The sequence below is a fragment of the Ambystoma mexicanum genome, chromosome 1p, assembly GCF_040938575.1.
Source record: "Ambystoma mexicanum isolate Mex_15411 chromosome 1p, UKY_AmexF1_1, whole genome shotgun sequence".
Taxonomy (NCBI): Eukaryota; Metazoa; Chordata; class Amphibia; order Caudata; family Ambystomatidae; genus Ambystoma; species Ambystoma mexicanum.
The window spans coordinates 34690327-34705987 of record NC_090921.1 but is presented as its reverse complement, the minus strand read 5'-3'; the positions used below and the strand labels follow the sequence as shown (position 1 = coordinate 34705987).

Here is a 15661-nt window from a genome sequence, read left to right as displayed (position 1 = left end):
GATTTAAGTTTAGGGGAGTAGCATAAACGCCACTTTCTTTCTGCTTGCCTGCAGCAAAGTTTGCTTTGCCTAAGTTCCTGTGAGAGCCAAGGTTCAGGTGGCCGATTGCGTTGTTTACACATCTTATACGGAGCTAATGCATCTGCAGTAGCGGTGACGGCGGCTTCCAGTGTAATCAGGGAGCAGCTCTCCGCTGTGCTGCAATGCATTTGCAGTGAGCTAATCAATTTAGTTTTGGATAAGCCAGTCCAATTTCGTTTGCAAATAGCAGGCTTCACAGCAGTCGGGAGAAGGATCTTGAGAGGGATAGAGAAAGGTACCATAAGGTGGTCTGACCACATTAAAGGTATAGGAATGGAGATGTCAGTGTAGGCGGCAGGGGAGAAAATAAGATCCAATATATTGCTACCTTTGTGAGTGGGAGAATTGACGCCCTGAAGGAGGCCTAAGTCAGCCATCAGCGCTGTAAAACTAGCCACTGATTTGGCTGTCGTCTGATTAATGGGCATTAAGGTACGACCGGAGTTAAGAATTAACACTATAGTAATATTTTACAATCAGACATTAGTTGCTTCACATCTAAAGATATTTAAGGTGACTTTGGCAATTTCTGCTTCTGTTTCCCCCAACATGTGTGGAAACGATTTGAACATTACGGTATGTATTACTTATGAAATGTTTGATTTTTGTATGAAATCTGAATACAAAGCATGTATAGCTCTGAAGATGGTGTTCTACACCGAAATGCATTGGCTAAATTATGAAATATAGACCCGGGAGTCTTTGTCTGCCATAAAATCACAGTCCCCAGTGCCTGAAGAATTTGGAATAAATACTTCCTACTACATTTTAGAAGGGACTCTGTCATAAATATATGTTATATGAGTTTGATTTGAAAAGGTAGTAATCTATACAGATCTGTTTGAGAATAAATGGAGCGAAACAAGAAACTATTGAAACTTCACAATATGAATAAAAGACTCTGTCATTTGAGCACTTTGAGAGCATCAGACACTACTTGGTGATTTCACCTTTTTTTTGGTTATACAGCTTCGATGCTGACTTTGTGTCATAGGACCAGTTAAGTCTGATAGCTCCTGGTACAAACTTTTTAGATATCAAGGAACTGGATGCAATAATCAAGAACAATTGAAAGTTTATCGAGCTGCTCTGTAGTGCCTACTTCTATCCTCACAGTACACGCGTAGAACACATTTTAAGCAAAATGAGTCCTATATATGGCCAGAAGGCTGTAGTGTGCCGCTCATGTGGATGTACCGTTTCCGGTTATGTGCTAGATCCTTGTTCTCGTGAGATAGCTGCGGCTTACTGGGCGGTGTCTGGTGCCCAGTCCCTGCACCTCACATGAAAGGCACTTCACAATTCTGCACTTTTCGTTTTCCTAACTCTATCTTCACCACATTATAAATATCTGTACACATGTTGGCACCTGCAACTCGTCAACAGTTACATATATTTAGATAGAGATTTCAAGTGTCTTCACAAAATGACATAAGACACAAATATGTGTCTCCTGTTTTAGATGTCTTTGGGTGAGCACTTTCCTGTTTCTCCTGTTTTAGATGTCTCTGGGAGAGCACTTTCCTGTTTCTCCTGTTTTAGATGTCTCTGGGAGAGCACTTTCCTGTTTCTCCTGTTTTAGATGTCTCTGGGTGAGCACTTTCCTGTTTCTCCTGTTTTAGATGCCTCTGGGAGAGCACTTTCCTGTTTCTCCTGTTTTAGATGTCTCTGGGTGAGCATTTTCCTGTGTTTCCTGTTTTAGATGTCTCTGGGAGAGAACTTTCCTGTTTCTCCTGTTTGGCTCATTGGCAAGCCATCCAGTAGTAGTTGTAATTTCCTGCGGAGGAGCCGCATTGAAAATTTCATGTACCTCATCCCTTTTGTTTTTATTTTTCATTACTTCACATAGTTGTTGCTCACCTTGTACATATACACTTTGAGTCGCTTGGTCATTCAACTTATTGGTGGCCCTACCATCCTCCTTTGGAATGTTTTTGTTCTGCTGTTGTGTATTTTCTCTAGTTGGAGATTCCTCAAACTCATCCCCCTGAATAACATTTCTCAAAAATGTTCTCAATGTTTTGGCAATCACTCCATTTTTATTTATATTTTTCTTTTTTTGTTTTGCCATTTTTTTAATCTGTCTTTTTGTCACAACGTCTAGCAAGGTTCCCTGTCCCCCCAGTTCACCCGCCATTGTTTCTAGTACCTCCCGACCCCATGCCCGGTTCCGAGATTCACCTGTGCCCTCCTCGCTTACTTTGCCATCGCCTGGACTCCGGCGTGCTGCTGCCCGCTCGCTGCAACGCCCGTTTCGGTGGCGACTCCCATGGCGATTGAGGGATCGGCTTCGTGCCGTCGCACTTCCGCATACCAGGAATGCTTCCCGCTCTCATAACATGGCTGCGGTTCACGTGACCCAAAAGATACGCACACGTGCTGTACCCGCAGATCACGTGACCGGAACCTGCGGATCACGTGTCCGAAAGGGAAGAGAAGCGCCAGCATTTAAACGGCCGTGTCTGTCCAACCGATGCTTCACACTGTTCGGCGCTACGTACCTGATTTCTTGATCATCTGGATATCGACCTTGGACTGCCTCACGGATTGGTTTTTGATCTCCCTGGTTTTTGTCTTCTGCATTGCCTATCACAGATCACGGACTGCTTCTTGGACATCCGCTTGCTTTATCCCTTGGCATTACGTTTACTTGGTTCTTGTTCAGGAGTCTGACAACGGGTGGGCCCGGCCCATTAAACCCACATCTGGCCTTCTGGCACTTCCCACAGAGTAAGGAGGGCCCTTGGAGAATTCCGGAAACCCCCATAGGTATACAGGAGTACCTCACTGCTCCAGTGGGTAAGACCGTTCCAGTTGTTTGTGTTTGGCTAGTGGTTGTTGTTAGGCGTATAACCTAACCGGTGCTTTCTTTGCAGTGGTCCGGGGTTCAGAGGGTCTGCGGTTCCAGAAGGAAGAACATCTCCCACCTGTGGCCTCAAGGGTTGCACAGGGAGTGTATTTTGTTCCTCCCTGTGTGACACTTGTGGACGGAGGACTCTCCTGACTACACAGCAGTCAAGACACAACACTTTTAAATTCAGTCAGCTGGTCTACTGACCCATTTTTCCTCGTTCTTGCATCTGGGCAACTTAGGTCAGTGTCCTCCAACGAGGTACTTCCCCCCATCCCAATAGAGTCTCGTGCCAGTTCTTGTGAGGCATCTACCAGAATTATCTCTTCCGTGAGAGGATCCTTCGTAAGATCAACCGGCCTAACCTCCCCTTCCCACTCCTTTATTTTCCTCAGAGATTTGTCTGATATTCTATCTGGTAACGCTTTAAAATCAGAGGATAAATTGGTGAAACACTCTGTTTGCTTACGCAGTTCAGACAGAATTAAACAATTAAAAATTGTCATCATTACCGTGAATTCTGAGGGAGAAGAATCTGAACTGATCTTAATGGCGTTCTCCTTATCAAATGTAGTGCCATTTGAGAAATCAAGCAGTTTATCATAATTCAGGTTCTCATGCACATCATTATCATTCAATTTATGGGTATTCTCATGCTCTTTATTTATATTAAGTGTCATCTCTTTAGGTTGAACAGTGTTCACTGTATCATCCTCCCCAAAGAGCGGTTGAGAATGATCAATTATGTCCTCACTCAGTTTCTCGAGAAGAGAACGTTCTTGAGCATATTTTAGGACTTTGGCCTATTGCGAGGGATCAATGTTGTCCTCCGACTGTTTTTCTAGCTGAGAACATTGTTGTGCACATTGAAGTAAGTCTGCCTCGTCCTCGTTGGCCTCCGGCAGCGGTAAGGCTGCAGCCCTGGCCAAACTCGCCCTTCTGGTGCTTACCGCAATAAAAAAGTCAGCCCTCGCATCTTTGTGGGGCGGAGGTTTGACTTTCCCCATTTCTCACAAGACTACAATTTATATCTGCAGAGATACGCAATACACGGATATATGTTCAGTCAAACCCTGTGCAGCAAGACACACCAGCCTTTAGTCAAAAAGTCTACTAGGCCAAATGAACTCTTACCACCTCCCCCCTCCGCCAGCCCAACAGCCCAACAGCCACTTTCCAATGCCACTTGCAATGCGCGCGTGCGATGTGCGAACACCCCAGTAAATAAACAAAACCAATCGGATGCAGACGGTTGTGGGGGCGTGGCCAAAGTAAGCGCTGTAGAAAGAGAAGAGAGAACTCTCATAAGCACCAAGGTAAAAAGGAACTCACCGCGATCCGCGGTGAATATCACAGAATGCACAGAATGAACACAAAAACATAAAGTGTCAGTCCAAAGATTAGTCCATTACTTGAATGCTGGTTGTTGTAGTGTTACGGCAGGTAAAACACTCCAGATGGGCTTCCTCTCGCCGACGGCGGTGTTTTCGCAGTCGAGCAGGGGGAAAGCTGAAACAGCGTCCTTCCAGCCCAACAGCCACTTTCCAATGCCACTTGCAAGGCGCGCGCGCGATGCGCCCACACCTCAGTAAATAAACAAAACCAATCGGATGCAGACGGTTGTGGGGGTGTGGCCAAAGTAAGCGTTGAATGCTGGTTGTTACGGCAGGTAAAACACTCCAGATGGGCTTCCTCTCGCCGACGGCGGCGTTTTCGCAGTCGAGCAGGGGGAAAGCTGAAACAGCGTCCTTCCAGCCCAACAGCCACTTTCCAATGCCACTTGCAAATTCTCCTGTTTTAGATGTCTCTGGGTGAGCACTTTCCTGTGTCTCCTGTTTTAGATGTCTCTGGGTGAGCACTTTCCTGTTTCTCCTGTTTTAGATGTCTCTGGGTGAGCACTTTCCTGTTTCTACTGTTTTGGATGTTTCTGGGTGAGCACTTTCCTGTTTCTCCTGTTTTAGATGTCTCTGGGTGAGCACTTTCCTGTGTCTCCTGTTTTAGATGTCTCTGGGTGAGCACTTTCCTTCTTTCCTCTGTCTCCAGCACTTTCCTGTTTCTCCTGTTTTAGATGTCTCTGGGTGAGCACTTTCCTGTTTCTCCTGGTTTAGATGTCTCTGGGTGAGCACTTTCCTGTGTCTCCTGGTTTAGATGTCTCTGGGTGAGCACTTTCCTGTGTCTCATGTTTTAGATGTCTCTGGGTGAGCACTTTCCCGTGTCTCCTGTTTTAGATGTCTCTGGGTGAGCACTTTCCTGTTTCTCCTGTTTTAGATGTCTCTGGGTGAGCACTTTCCTGTTTCTCCTGTTTTAGATGTCTCTGGGAGAGCACTTTCCTGTTTCTCCTGTTTTAGATGTCTCTGGGTGAGCACTTTCCTGTTTCTCATGTTTTAGATGTCCCTGGGAGAGCACTTTCCTGTTTCTCCTGTTTTAGATGTCTCTGGGAGAGCACTTTCCTGTTTCTCCTGTTTTAGATGTCTCTGGGTGAGCACTTTCCTGTTTCTCCTGTTTTAGATGTCTCTGGGAGAGCACTTTCCTGTTTCTCCTGTTTTAGATGTCTCTGGGAGAGCACTTTCCTGTTTCTCCCATTTTAGACGTCACTGGGAGAGCACTTTCCTGTTTCTCCTGTTTTAGATGTCTGTGGGTGAGCACTTTCCTGTTTCTGCTGTTTTAGATGTCTCTGGGAGAGCACTTTCCTGTTTCTCCTGTTTTAGGTGTCTCTGGGAGAGCACTTTCCTGTTTCTCCTGTTTTAGATGTCTCTGGGAGAGCACTTTCCTGTTTCTCCTGTTTTCTCCTGTTTTAGATGTCTCTGGGTGAGCACTTTCCTGTTTCTCCTGTTTTAGATGTCTCTGGGAGAGCAATTTCCTTTGTCTCCTGTTTTAGATGTCTCTGGGTGAGCACTTTCCTTTGTCTCCTGTTTTAGATGTCTCTGGGTGAGCACTTTCCTGTTTCTCCTGTTTTCGATGTCTCTGGGAGAGCACTTTCCTGTTTCTCCTGTTTTAGATGTCTCTGGGTGAGCACTTTCCTGTTCCTCCTGTTTTAGATATCTCTGGGAGAGCACTTTCCTGTTTCTCTCTGTTTTAGATGTCCCTGGGAGAGCACTTTCCTGTTTCACCTGTTTTAGATGTCCCTGGGAGAGCACTTTCCCGTTTCTCCTGTTTTAGATGTCTCTGGGTGAGCACTTTCCTGTTTCTCCTGTTTTAGATGTCTCTGGGAGAGCACTTTCCTGTTTCACCTGTTTTAGATGTCTCTGGGAGAGCACTTTCCTGTTTCTCCTGTTTTAGATGTCTCTGTGAGAACACTTTCCTGTTTCTCCTGTTTTAGATGTCTGTGGGTGAGCACTTTCCTGTTTCTGCTGTTTTAGATGTCTTTGGGAGAGCACTTTCCTGTTTCTCCTGTTTTAGATGTCTCTGGGAGAGCACTTTCCTGTTTCTCCTGTTTTCTCCTGTTTTAGATGTCTCTGGGTGAGCACTTTCCTGTTTCTCCTGTTTTAGATGTCTCTTGGAGAGCAATTTCCTTTTTCTCCTGTTTTAGATGTCTCTGGGAGAGCACTTTCCTGTTTCTCATGTTTTAGATGTCTCTGGGAGAGCACTTTCCTGTTTCTCCTGTTTTAGATGTCTCTGGGAGAGCACTTTTCCTGTTTCTCCTGTTTTAGATGTCTCTGGGAGAGCACTTTCCTGTTTCTCCTGTTTTAGATGTCTCTGGGTGAGCACTTTCCTGTGTCTCCTGTTTTAGATGTCTCTGGGTGAGCACTTTCCTGATTCTACTGTTTTAGATGTCTCTGGGTGAGCACTTTCCTGTTTCTCCTGTTTTCGATGTCTCTGGGTGAGCACTTTCCTGTGTCTTCTGTTTTAGATGTCTCTGTGTGAGCACTTTCCTGTGTCTCCTGTTTTAGATGTCTCTGGCTGAGCACTTTCCTGTTTCTCCTGTTTTAGATGTCTCTGGATGAGCACTTTCCTGTTTCTCCTGTTTTAGATGTCTCTGGGAGAGCACTTTCCTGTTTCTCCTGTTTTAGATGTCTCTGGGTGAGCACTTTCCTGTTTCTCCTGTTTTGAAAGCTGGAGCATCACACTCCTAGGTCTATTCTTTTGGATGTCATTGGGACAGCACTCTCCTGTGTCTTCTGTTTTGGATGTTGATGGAACAGCACTCTCTTGTGTGCCCTGTTTTGGATGCTTGTCGGACAGCACTCGCCCAAGTCTCCTGTTCTGAATGTCTCCAGCACAGCACTCTAGTGTCTCCTATTTTGGATGCTTCTGGAACAGCACCATCTCTTGGCTCTCCTTCTATTCTCTAGATCTCTGGATCTGGCATGGAGAGCTGTGACTCTCCACGTTATCACCTCCACCGCCACCATGGTCCAATACCAGCTACTAAACCTCTGTAACATCTGTTTGGTTGTCTTTTCCATGCTGTCAAAGCCCACCTCACTGCTGAATTCCTGAATACTGCAATCCTCCTCCTTGATATGATGTGATATGATAGTTTATGTATATAACGCCTATACACAATGTATTTCAAAGTGCTTCAAGGCAAGGGAGGGAACAAGGGAAAAAACAATGACATTCTTACAGGCCATGAACAGTAAGAATGTGAAATTAACTATCGTACTCGGCCTGACGACATTTCAGATAGTGCAAGAGCTAAGACATAGATAAGGAAGGGAGGGGGAGAGTGGGAAGGAAATGGAAACTACCGTACTAGGCCTGACGACATTTCTGGTAGAGCCAGAAAAAAACAAGAGGTGAGGGAAAGGGGTGCAGAACGGTTGGGGAGGAACAAAACAAGCGACTATCATACTAGGCCTGACAACATTTCAGATAGTGCTGGAGAGGTGTGGGGAAGACAAAAACAGTAAGGGGAGGGAGGAGGAGACAGACGGGGTTGCTATCATACTAGGTCCAGGGACAATTCTGATAGAGTAAGTGCATAGAAGAAAGTAAGGGGAGGAGATAGGAAAAGGGAGAAGGGAAAGGAGGGGAGAATAGAGAGTTAGCAGTCAATAAGAGTGGAGAAGCAAGAGGGGAGAGTGGAAACAATTGCAGAAGTCAGTAGTAACACATAATGTTGCAAGCCAGGATACAAGATGAAGATGGGAACACCATGATTCAGGGCCACCATGAGTACATCACTACACTCTTCCGGCCCCTTAAAAAAGTCTTTAACTTTGCCACACAGGCCCGCTTCCTAGGTTTTTCCAACACAAACGCAGCTGGCTCATGGTTCACAGATACCCTTGGAGGTCTTATCATATCATGAATATAGACCCGGCCAGGTTTATGTTTTAGTCTCTTTTATTTCTATAGTTATCGTTTTTCTGATGCTAGGCGAGATATGCCAATGAATGATATAGGCAGAATCGCATGCCCTCCAGTCGCTCCACGATAATCTAATGCAATCACTGTGTTAGGATCCGCAATAATTTCAGTCCTCCGAGGGGCTTTCCCTGTCATTCCCCTTCCTATGGTGCTATCCTTTATTCTCTGTTACTTGTGCTACTCGCTTGGGTAGGAGACCATCACCGCCTAGATTGCTGCAGGCAACTCTGTGGCATCAGGTCTTTCCAACAAGTACAAGGGCACCTCAAGATTCTCCTGGATTTCAAGGCAACTGGGGTTTCATTTCCGAGTTTCAACAGGCAAGGTTAAGAGGGCCTCACCGCTTCTCTTTGGGTCCTGAAATTACCCCTCTCCACAACCTTTCTACTCATCCTAGGAGCCACTTCCAGACTCTATTAGAGGTTTTGCCTGTATGTAAAACCTCCCAGAGCCAGACAACCAACCAGAGGATGGGAAGAGGGATAAGAGAAACACCGGGAAACAGGACATTTGCTCAAGTGAGGTCAGAGGAGGAGTCAGTGGCCTACTAGCAGGGGGAAGGCCATTGGACAAGAGTATGGGGGAAAAGCATACAACTGCTGAAATATTGGTTGGTTATTGCCAATGGTACTGTGTTGTGAGTGTGTGTGTCAGACTTGTGAGTGGAATTGTTGGGGGCGCATAGAAGTGAATGTGAAGTGGTTGTGAGAGTGAAAGGAGTGTGACTGGAAAGTAGTGTGGAGAAGGGAGAAGTGTGGAGGAGGGAACATCGAAGGGTGGAGGCAGTAGTAGAAGGAGTGAGTGAGACACATCGGACACAGAGAGTAAAAGCGTGAAGGAGGATGGAGTTGGGAGTATGAGCCTAGAGAAGGGTGAGTAGGTTAAAGAGCCAGAGACAGGAACATCAGGGCACGAGAGGAAGGAGACTAAGTCAGACAGAGTGTCTGAAAGGCGCATCCCCAGATCCTCCGGTAGATACTAACACATTGATAGTGTATGGCAGGGATCTATACTAATTGACCTTTTCACAGTTGACCTCGGGAGAATTGACTTCAGGAGAATTTACCTAATTTAAAGGGTCAATTAGAACATATATGCGGGGGGAAACCCCCCGCAAATCCCTACCCAATACAAAACACGCCACAGCCCGTAACCCAATCCCCATATATTATTTATAATCCAAAACCAACCCAATACAAATAACTAAAATAATATAAAGGTCAATTGTGCAGAAGGTCAATTAGGACCACTATAGTTAGGTCAATTAGGACAAAAGGGCAATTGTAAAAGGTCAATTTGGAAAATACCTATGGCTGGTTTAGGAAATCCCTGCAGAAAACGAGATAAATTGCCTTTAGGCTCTCCCAAGCAGCGAGGTATTAGATATTAGACAGTAGAGTCAAGATTCGCTAGATACTAACGTGGGGTCAGGGATGCGAGTGAGGATCGGCCCAAGCACCCGGGTGAATCAATTAATAAAGACCCTTACGCCATCTCTGGGAGATAGAGTATGTATGAGCCACCAGTGACACCAGTTACAGCCGCCTCCTGGGCCTCCCTCTATACCCCCACCAGCACCTTTATAATGTTCCTAATGTTGTCAAATTCACACCGCATTCATTCCTTTTAATTTCCATATCCAACTCCTACTGCCACCAAGCCGGGTGGATCATGGTTGACAAATTCCTTAGCAGGTTTGTTTTAGTAGTCCAGTTCCTTCGCAATCTTGCATCTCTCTGTGTGACCCAGACAGTCGCCAGTTCTACTCTCAGTTGTCTACTTAGACTACAAAACCCTGACAGCCTCTCCAACCCAAAACCTGTCTCCACCACCCACTTCCTACGTCAGCTTCTTCACACTCGCGGCTCCCCACCCCTGAAAGCTTCACGCCCTGAAATCAGATCACTCACCATCCTCCTCCCCTGAAGGTCGCCTCAAAGAGAAGAGAGCAGCGAATCCACCAGACTTCCACTGAACCAGTCCGGAACTCAAGGTGTGCTAAGGGGTCAGCAGGAAACAGGAAGCCCTCATGACCTTGAGTCGCTGTACTAAGCGTACTGCTTCTGCCTCAGTCGGGGTAACCCACGGTAGCCATCATCGGCAGGGAACTGATATATCTGAGTTTTCATGCCTGGTTCTTTTACTTACCAGGCATTCACAGTAGATTTTTGTTTCCCTGCAGTTTTTAATCTTTATTTTCCCTGCAAAGTGCAAAGGAGACTCCCGCACACCTCCCCTAGCCCTACCATCTCCCCATGCCTTAGTGCCTCCTTCAAACCTACCCCACATTTTGCAGAAAACACTGTGGTAAAGAATCTGCTGTGAATTGTGTGGGGTGAAAAGGCTGTTTCCCTGCCCGCATCAGCGTGGTTTATTTGTGGTTCTAAGATACACACACTAGCTAGAGTGAACAGCAGTCTTGTTCATGTCTAAAGTCCAGGCTTGCATCGTTCCTTTATTCCAATATATTCAGGTGTTCTGAAAATGCCACATGAACAATTCTAAACTGAGTACTTCTCGCTAGCTGAGTGATTGCAGGGTTAATGGGACCCCAAAGACGAGATACATTGCATGAATGTCTGCCTTCTCTGGACACTGACTGGCTCTAGAAAAAAGGAGGCCACTTCTAGCTTTAATGAATGCCTTCTATGCAAAACAATGTGCAAGGGCTGAGTGTGGGTTATATAATCTAGTCATCCTATAGGGCTGTCAGAGGCAGATGGGAGTTGTAGTTCAATCCCAAGACAAACTAGAATGCAATTCATCAAGAGCCACTGTGTGCTAAGTCCAGAATCCACTGGGGTAACATGTTTACACTTATCTAGTGCATTTGGGCCAACTGGGTCCAGTGCTGAGTCTGACTGTGCAGCGCATAGAAACTCAGCCACTTGGACTCTGTGGTCGTGGACTGATGGCTGACCCGGCTGCTGTGTTCCCTCCCATGTATGGTCAGCTGCTAACTACACTATTAGAGTATGCACGCATTAAGGTTTGAAATGTATACACACATAAATCTACTGAAATGCAGAACATGAGTTGGTCCTATTTATTTTGCCTTTCTGAGCTCGAATATGTATTTTACTTCATTTTATTGAGCATATGTTAGGCGCTTACACATCAGAATAGTGTTTGGAAGCGCTACAAGGCTAAATGGGAAAGGAAAAATAACAATGGCCAAAAACAGTAAAAAACAGATGTGGTCCGATCTAGGCCTTGTGGAATTCGGACGTGCAATTGCAGTGAGGAGAAGTGCAGGAGATAGGGAAGGAGGGAGAAGCAGAGGAGTTGAGAAGTGCTGGAGGAGGGCCCGGAGGGAAGTGCTAAGGCTAGCCAAGGAGGATTACCTCAGGCTAAGTGCGTGTTCTGGTATTGACTGGGATGAATGGCCTGGAATCCTTTTAGATTCATGAGAATCAGGCCACGAGTCACAGCGGCAGTGGGGTGATTAGCAGGGAAGGGAAAGAGGTAGAGAACAGCAGGATTTTTAACAGTTTCTGGAACTTAAGGCCGTCCGACTCAAGTCTGAGAGGGCCAGGGAGGCTGTTCAAAAGTGAGATGTGGCCGAGGAGAGAGTCATGCCTCCCACTGTCTGCTTGGAGAAGCGTTTGACAGTCAAAGATTTGAAGTTAGAGGAGCGAAGAGCTCTAGCAGGGGAGTATTTAAAGAGGGAAAGTTGGAGACAGCATGGACCCAGGCCCCAGAAGGCCTTGTGGATGATGCAGAGAGTCTTGAACCTGATCCTTGCAGCCCCTGGGAGCCAGTGGAGAGATTTTAGGGCTGGAGAGATACAGTCCCTGGGCTTGAGGCCAGGGATACGTTTTATAGCCCTATTCTGGATTAGCTGGAGGGGACGTAGGGAGGCAAGACAGACATTTAGAAAGAGGCTGTTGCAGTAGTCCAGCCTGGAGAAGACCAGAGCTCTGGAGACAGTGAGCTTCTGGGGGAAGGTGAGGAAAGGAAGAATACCTCTGCGGAGGTGCAACTGGAAGTGGGACTTCTTAGTAAGATCCTTTTATGGTTGTATTGTTTCTTTGATTCTTTTATTGTACAGCGCCTTTGGCGAAAGGCACTCTATACATTTAATACAATACAAATACAAATCCATGATGTGTGGAATGAAGGAGGGAGCAGAATCAAAGATGACCCTGAGGTTTGTGGCTTCACAAGATGGTGGGGTTATAGGGCCCAAAGTGGGCGGCCAGAGGGTAAGAGGAAAAGAGGGCACAGGTGTCCCAATGAGAAGGATCATCATCTTACGGCATAATGGCAGAGCTCGTTAGCTGCACACCATGCCTGATTGGTGGACAGACAGTTAGGGATCAGAGTGGGGGAAGAGGAGGTAGAGGGAAGTTGGGAGGAAAGCTGTGTGTCGTCGGCATAACACTGGAAATTAGGTGAGACAGAGGAAAGCAAGATAGATATTGAAAAGCCATGGCGAGATAGACTCGAGTTCTGGGTGATGCCACAGGTATAAAGTGAGGTTGTGGAGGCGGAAGGGCCCAATTACAACTGGGAAGGGTGGTTAGTGAGGAAAGAGGTCAGCCAATCCAGTGGTTCTTTTAATTCCAATCCAGATTGTTGTAATTCCTATATTTCATCAAAGAGACAGAGACACAAATGCTTTTGCTTCGGATCCTGCAGTGTATTCGTGGGGATAGAGGCAAACGTGCAGCTTACAACAGGTTTATTAGGATGATTAGGACGATTGATGGCACAAATAATAACTATGATTTCTGCTTCTTTCAACAGGAAAGAGAGCCATTATCAAAACGAGAAACAGAAAATGAAGCTGAGAAGATGGGATATCCAGAGGAAGAAGAGCAATGCTACTGAAGACAGACCAGGCCCCTCTGACAAACAGGTACATCAACCCCAAATGCCCTGTGCATGTACAGAGTGTGGGGAAAACCTTACACACAGACCCAGCTTGCAAAGGCATAGTAGCTGTCACGTGAGACCCTATAAATGCACATACTCTGAGAAGAGCTTTATTCAGCGCTCCCAACTCATGACACATCTGAAGCGCCACACGAAGCAGAAAGTATCTAACAGTAGCTTCTGTGACCCGGGCTCAGCTAACAAAGTCAGTCTGGCCAGCCACAAGAAATCCCCCATGGGCAAAAGACTCTATAAGTGCACAGGGCGTAACAAAAGCTTCACTTCGCCTTACAATCTGGACACACATCGGAGAACCCACACTGGGGAGAGACCATACCAGTGTACATATTGTGAGAAATGCTTTTCCCAGATAGGAAGCCTGTGTAAGCATCAGAGGGTACATTCTGGAGAGAAGCCATATGAGTGCACAGAATGTGGCAAGCATTTTAACCAATCTTCGGACCTAATGCGACATCAGACATCCCACACAGGCGAGAGACCATTCCAGTGTTCAGAGTGAGAAATGATTTAATCAGATCGGAAACCTACAAAAGCATCAGATGATCCACTCTGGAAGGAGACCCTACAAGTGTATGGAATGTGCGAAGCGCTTTATTCAGAGGTCAGACCTGTGTATACATCAGAGATCCCACACAGGGGTGAAACTATGCCAGTGTACAAAGTGTGAGAAACGCTTCAATCAGATCGGAAACCTACAGAAGCATCAGATGATACATTCTGGTGAGAAGACCTATGAGTGCATGGAATGTGGTAAGCAATTTACTCAGACAACACACCTGAGACTACATCAGTGGATACATTCCGGTAAGAAGCCCCACAAATGCATGGAATGTGGTCAACACTTTACTCAGATGTCTTCACTCAGGATACAAATTTACAAGGGGGGTCCTGGGAGTCCCTCTGCCAGCCATTAGTCCTGGTTACGAGAGACTTACCCAGAGTCTTTAGCTCACTATCTTTCACAGAGAAGAAATATCCAAAGCATATCTGTCTTTGTCCTGCCCTGGGGCAGTCGAGCACCGAAATGCTAGGCAATTGTCCTCTGAACAAGAGTACCAACAGAAACCCCAGACACGTGTTTTGGTCTGGTTGGACCTCATCAGTAGGGTGGATCTGTGCCTCTCTAAGAATAGTGAGCAAGGGGTCTAAGTCTGGATTCCCCTAGTAACTTAGGGTGAGACCCAAAGTTTCTTAATTATGCAAATTAACAAGGGGGGTCCTGGGTGTCCCTCTGCCAGACATTAGTCCTGGTTACGAGAAACTTACCCAGAGTCTTTAGCTCACTATCTTTCACAGAGAAGAAATATCCCAAACATATCAATCTCTGTCCTGCCTGTTGGAGTCACTATTCCCTTCCCTACATTGTGTTGCAAACACGTGATACAGTTCTGCACCAGCCTCTCTGCATTCTTTTTTATGTTTACATTCTGCCAAACTGTAGAAAGGTGCTGTATTATTTTCTTCGCACAGATGTGCGTAGGGCTGTGGGCCATTGTGACCATTGCAGTCACATACGAATTTGGCAACATCCAGTTTCTAGTTGCCTTGTCCACCCAACAACCCTCCAGATCCAACTCAGCAGATCCCTCTGCCCACCCCTGTATTTCATCAGCCGTAGCCTCGGCCTGCATTTCTTTGACAGTGGCAACTCCATCTTCTATCATACACGGTACTTCCTCTGTCTGAACCGTCATCGTTTTGGTATTCAAATCAGTGGCAGTTTGTTTCGCAATTCTGTTTGAAAACGCGTTTTCCTCTCCTACTTTGCATGTTACTTTTTTATGTGCCTCGCATTTCACTATTGCTGGGCGCTTTGGAAACGTGAGTGCAGACAGCAATCGTACAATTAAAGGGCCATGTTGAATTCTGGCACCATGTGATGTCAGAAACCCTCTCTCAGCCCAGAGTCGACCAAAATTATGAACCACTCCAAAAGCATACTGACTATCAGTATATATATTAACATTCAAATTTTCAGAAATCTCGCAGGCTCTGGTCAATGCTATTATTTCCGCGGCTTGTGCTGAATTATATGGGATTCTTTTACTTTCTACAACACTCTCTAGGGTAGTGATAGCGTATGCGGCAGTTGTCGTGCCATCTGGTAATTTAAAACATGAGCCGTCACAAAATAACTCTTCCTGTGGGATATCACTTAAATCAACTCTCCCCTTCGTTTCTTCCTCAGTGACCATTAAGCAATCATGGGGTGGTGATTCGTTGTCACCAATTTCTTCTGTGGGTAGTGGCATTAATTCTGCAGGATTCAAAGCGCTACACCTCATAATTTGGATATGGGGCGCGAATAAGATCATTTCATATCTTGTCAGTCTAGCAGAGGTGAGGTGTTGTGTCTGTGTCCTATTTAGTAGGACATATATGGCATGTGGCACCATCAGAATTAAAGTATGCCCCAATACCATCCCTTCCGTTTGTTTCACCGACTCAGCAGCCGCCGCGACAGATCGCAAACATCATGGTAGTGTGCGCGCTACAGGGTCCAGCGCAGAAGAAAAA

General features: G+C 46.0%; 1 protein-coding gene across 1 annotated transcript; it reads left to right on the top strand.

The window, feature by feature from the left end:
* Window positions 1-12971: 12971 nt before the first annotated feature.
* On the top strand, window positions 12972-13643 carry LOC138581381 (zinc finger protein 501-like). The gene has a single exon (XM_069652715.1). The coding sequence runs from the start codon at window positions 12972-12974 to the stop codon at window positions 13641-13643; it is 672 nt and encodes a 223-aa protein (XP_069508816.1).
* The last annotated feature ends 2018 nt before the right edge of the window (window positions 13644-15661 follow it).

Coding starts and splice junctions, on each gene's coding strand:
- LOC138581381 (XM_069652715.1), top strand. CDS start 12,972: ATGATTTCTGCTTCTTTCAACAGGAAAGAGAGCCATTATCAAAACGAG.